The sequence below is a fragment of the Neophocaena asiaeorientalis genome, unplaced genomic scaffold, assembly GCF_003031525.2.
Source record: "Neophocaena asiaeorientalis asiaeorientalis breed wild unplaced genomic scaffold, Neophocaena_asiaeorientalis_V1.1 scaffold278, whole genome shotgun sequence".
In the NCBI taxonomy this organism is placed as follows: Eukaryota; Metazoa; Chordata; class Mammalia; order Artiodactyla; family Phocoenidae; genus Neophocaena; species Neophocaena asiaeorientalis.
In genome coordinates, this window is record NW_020174431.1 from 1608320 (window position 1) to 1613576 (window position 5257).

Consider the following 5257-nt stretch of genomic DNA (forward strand, 5'->3'; position numbering starts at 1 on the left):
GAAGCCGGGGCGGACCCCGCAGCAGGCCTGGCGTCAGGCAGGAGGGGGCGGCGGTCGGGAGGTTTCACTTCAGCATGAGGACGTGCACGAACTCCTCGTAGCTCACCTGCCCGTCCCGGTCCATGTCAGCTTCCCGGATCATGATGTCCAACTCCTCCTGGGACACCTCCAGCTGGGCCATGGCCTGCTTGAGCTCATCCATGCTGATGTGGCCGTCGCCATCCAGGTCGAAGGCGTGGAAGGCTGTTCTCAGGTCATCCGCTCTGGCCCGGGCCTGAACCCCCTTGGCTATCACTGCCAGGAACTCCTGGGAGCTGATGACACCATCCCCGTCCGCATCGTCCCTGGCGATGAACCCCTTCAGCGTGGCCTCTGACGGGTTCAGGCCCAGCTCCTGGGTGTTGATGGCACTGTCTTTGTCCTTGTCGAATCTGTGGAAGGCCTCCATGAACTCGGCCACCTGCTCTTCGGACAGCTGCTCAGCCATGTCTCTCGCACCTTCTATGGAGCTTGCTGCCAACCCGCCCAAGGGGCTCACGTCAGAGCTGGGACAAGCGGCGGGACCGAGGCTGTGTCGGCATGAGGGCAGAGCTCCAGCAGCAGCCTTGCCACAGGATGGGAACCCCTCCTTTTCTGAAAATCCAAGCAAAGGGAGCAAGAAGACTCCCTCCCCACCCCACGTCCTAGGGTGAAATCCTCCTCCTAGGGAGGGACAGCAGAGAAATGCAGGAACTGGAGCGGCCGGTCTGCCCAGGAGAGGTGGCAGGCACCCCGGGCCTCACCTACTCCCGATGGCCAACCACGGCACCCCAGAGGCTTTTGCCCATGTGACTCTCACAGGGACCCTGGCCAAGCTGGGGAGGGGGGCTCAAGAGGGCTTTCCCAATTTTAGAGACGGGTGGGAAGGGGAGAGGAGCCTCCCTCAGTGGACATGGCAGACACTGGAGGAGTGGAAGGGCTGTGTCCAGCGTTCCTGTGCTCTCTCGGGGCTGCTGGCCAGCTCTCATCCCATGGGGCGGGGCTGGTGGAGGGCAGATGGTGGTAGAATGGAGTGGGATTCTCCCAGAATGGCACTGCGGGCGTCATCACTCTCCAGCCCAGCGTGGCTGGCAGATCCTTAGGCGGGGATGCGGCTGCCTGCCTTTTTGCTTCGGGAAAGCGGGGAGCCAGTTGCACGCAGAGCCTGGTGCACAGGTGGCGCTGAGACTTGTTTATTAACTGAATGTTCAAAGTGTGATTTCAGAGCTGAGGAGAAGGCTTCCTGTCCCTGTAGAATACTCCTCCTCTAGCTCCCCAGTTTCTCTTATTCCGTTCTATTAAGACCAGGGTTCTCTACAGAGACACCAGGAAGGAGGGGACCCTTCATTTACGATCTCAGAGGGGTCCTGCCTGGGAGCTGCGGGAAGACTGGAAAGCACTGGGCTGGAGTAGGCAGCCCCTGAAGATGCGAGGGGGTAGGAGGATGTAGAATCGGGTGGCTGAAGCTGTGAACTTGGCCTGGCTCGTGGGTTTACTAAGTCAGCCCCAAGCACAGAAACCCATTTAGGAAACTCCCTGGACCCCCGGTCTTACCTGTTTCATCTCTGCTCACTGCTCTGCGTAGCAGAGTTTAGATCAAGAGCTCGGGCCGTGGGGACCCTGCAGGAGGAGGGGCATCCCCTTCCTGGAGGATGTTGAGTCCCCTGCAGCTGTGACAGGACGGGTGACCCCCTCCAGGGCGGCTGGGTGAGCCCTTGGGGCGGAAGAGCCTTCACGTGCAGTAGCCGTGTGTCTGTGTGAGAGTGACGTGTGTGCAAGAGTGTGTGTTGGTGGGAGGTGTGCAGGCCTCCAGAGCCAGCGCGAGGGCAGGTGGCTTCAGCTTTCCAGGGCCCTGACCCAGGAATACACGCCAGCGTGTCCACTGCTGTTTGGGTTTTGTGGGTGAAACACCGAGGAACCTGCAGGACAGGTCTTGGAGGCTCCTCTGGCTCCCCCGACTTGCAGGGACCTGCCCGTCCCTCCCCCTGTGCCAGTCTCCCCAGGGACGGCCCTGCCCTGCCCTTGCCCAGGGAGATCCACCCCGGGAAGCGAGAGAGGACACTGTGTGGGAGTCGCTGTCATCCCGGGAGACTAACCCTGGCTCTGCGCCCTTCTTCAGGGGCAGTAGAGATGGGGGGTGATTGGGCTGCCCTCCCAGGAGCCCTGCTGGGCCCGTACCCTGAACACAGGGCTCCCACCGAGGCCACAAAGCAGGTGGCTGATCACTGCCTTTGGACCCAGGAAGCTGTGGGTACGGGGCTGGCTCCCCACAAGCTTGGGGCAGGTAACTTCGCTTCCCCTGTGGTAGATGTCGGGTCCTGTTTCCCACCAGCCACCTCATGGTTCCCGAGCTCACCCACCCTTATTGTTAGCCTGCGTCTGAGTACCACCGCCCTGGGTCCCTTGAGCATCTTGCTTCCAAAGCCTGTACATAAGCCACAGATACGTTTCCAGGTCTCTTCTTGGACAGACGTTTAATTATTAAAACCATCTACATATTTGCAATGATTATCCATCACTGCAATTTTCCCAACTGCCGTGGTTCACGGTCTCACCAATCCAGACGCCCTTTACCTCTCTCCCCTAACTCGAATCTGAGCCTTCTCTTTCCTCTGATGGGATTCACTCCTACACCCACCTCCTCTCGGAACTCTTAACTCTTTTACATTCTAAGAAGTGGCCCTGAGGCTTTTGTCTTATCTACACAGCTGGTGTGTCTCCTTTCTGTTCTCCCTCATAAGACCCTAGGAGCCCTTTCTATGCCACCATAGCTGTGGTCTCTCTGCCACAATCCTGTCCAGCCAACCAAGTTTCCTAGAAACAGAATGTGTTTCTCGTACTGCTTCTTTCTTTAGGGAAATTGCTCTTTCCTGCTCTGGAGCCTCGTATCAGCTTTAACTGGTCGACAGTGAGGAAGAGCTCTGTACACGATACAACACGGCCCCTGGTACTCCTGCCCCGCTCGGTGATGGGTTGATGAGGACCTTTTGCATCTGTGTTCAGTGATGTCAGTTGTCACCAGCTTTACCCTTTCCTTGGACATCCATCCCCGCCTGTCAACACCTCATTGCCTAACCTGGTAGAGCCACGCCTATGCCTCTGCCCCATTTATCTGGGGGAGAGGGTGACGTTCATATTCACACCTGAGCTCCTGTGTGCCAGGTGCCATGCAAAGGGCTCTAAAGGGTGATCTCATCTTGTCCTCACTGTTTATTCTTATGTTCCAGCTGAAGCAACTGAGGCTCAGAGAAGTCACAAAACAGGTTCATGGAAGAGCCGGGAATTTGCATCTGGGTTTGCCTGACTGCAGAGCCCAACCCCTTCTGTCCCGCATCACGCATCACGCATCACGGCACAGCTCAGCTAGAAATAACCGACCTTCACATGCCAGCCGCTGAGGACAACCAGGCTCTGCCCCTGCAGCCTTTGGAGCCCTGGTGAGAGCTGACAGCCAGGCTCGACCACTCTATCAACACCTGGCTGCATGAACTGTGGCAAAGCACGGGCACAGCTCTGCTCGGGGACCTGGCTTTGCTGTGGCAGAAGGGCGGGGGCTGTGGATTGATGGTAAGACCACAGACGAGCCTGAAGGAGACGTGTTTCAATCCCCGCTCTCTGCCTCTCACCAAGTACCTGGCTGGGCGGCACAGCCCAGATGATCCTGGTTACCCGATTCGAGTCAGTTTTACATTTTAAATTAGCTAACTGGGTCAGTGGATTTGGTACACAGGCGGTTCTCAGGACTTCTCTATGAAGCCCTTAGAAAGAATTTTACCGAGAACGCCATCATTCTGCAGTATCCTTTCAGCATCACCTGCAGCCGTCAGTATTCATTAAGTCTACCATCGTTCTCCTATCTTCCGGAACATTGTGTGACAAGCTGCCCTCTGATTCTAGCTTGACCTCCTCTCTATCTTGAGACTCTCGTCTCTGGCTCCGCAGATTCCTTTGAACTTGAGGTTTTTCCCCTAATTTTATTCCAATTTCTTCACCCGTGTTAGTAATGGCTGTGCTTGCTGAACAGGTGGAAACAATGCAGGTGTTTTGAAGATCTCTAGCCTTTAACTCTCCTTTCATAGCTTTCTTCACTTTTTAAAAGCATGCCTGACCACTTTCTGGCATCTTGAAAAGAGAGTGGAGCTTTTTCTCCTTCCTTGGTCCTCCGTTTTATTATAATTTTAACATCCTTCTGTTCTGTTCTGGCAGGAGTTCTCCTTGTCCTGCTCTCCACGCCCTCCCCCAGATCCTGGCTTGACTCTTCTGCTTGATTCCACAGCGGGCAGGATCAGAAAAGGCAGGTGTTTGCTGTTATGTGATTCTCTCTTTTTTTCTTGTTCGTAGAGCCTGTCATTTATACTGGCTCATTTCCCTTGGAGTATATTCTAAGCTGTTATCATTTACAGTGAAAAGTGCTCCAAACCAGTTCTAAATATTGGGTTCACAGTTTTTTGTTTGTTTCCTCAAGCTACACCACTTGCAATTTGCAATTCCTTCCTCCAAGTGGACTTTATTTGTATCTAGAAGCCACAGTTTTGGAATACCCTGTTTCATTTTTAGTAAGGTGTTGGGTGGATTGGGGCACAGCCTGGGGGGCCCTTTCTCTTACTGGCCACCATGAAGAGCTCGCCCCCAACCCAGAGCACCCTCCCCTTCCCCAGCACTTCACGTGTCATGCATCACCCATGTCCTTTCTGGAATGAAAACAGTGCCCGCCCAGGGTCTTCTCTCCCGAGGCTTCCCTCCGAAAGGTTGCCTTGGCCTTCACGCCATCAGGTCTAGGGGTCAGGGGCTGCCCAGGCCCGGGGATGCTCTCCAGAGCTGACCACAGAGCAGCCAGCTTTCCCAGGTGCCAGGAGGCCCGTCTCTCCTCCATCCAATTGGTTACAGAGACCGCACAAATGTTGGTTCTGCTAGCGCCCCACTAGCGAAAATAGCGATTCCAGCTTTTAGTCCCTTCTCTCCCAAGAACTCAGATCAGACACGAAGCCTGTGGTCTGGGTGAGGAAATGGAGGATGGAAGGGGTATTGGAGGTGGGATGCCAGGTCCCCACACAGACCCTGCACTGAGCTCACCCCTCCTGTCTCAGTGTCCCCAGGCGGGCACACGGAGGGCTTTCTGTTGGTGGCTCTCGGAGCCAGGACTGGATCTTGGTTCTCCCTGGGATGCTGGGACCACACAGTTGACGACACAGGCTACGTGTGGCACCAAGCCCTCCCCCCCACCCCCGCCTTCACCCAT

General features: G+C 55.9%; 1 protein-coding gene across 1 annotated transcript; it reads right to left on the reverse strand.

The window, feature by feature from the left end:
- Nucleotides 1-63: 63 nt before the first annotated feature.
- Nucleotides 64-3076, reverse strand: LOC112407558 (calmodulin-like). Its single transcript, XM_024756894.1, has one exon. It carries the CDS (start codon nucleotides 485-487, stop codon nucleotides 65-67), a length of 423 nt encoding a protein of 140 aa, XP_024612662.1. The 5' UTR covers nucleotides 488-3076; the 3' UTR covers nucleotide 64.
- Nucleotides 3077-5257: the final 2181 nt, after the last annotated feature.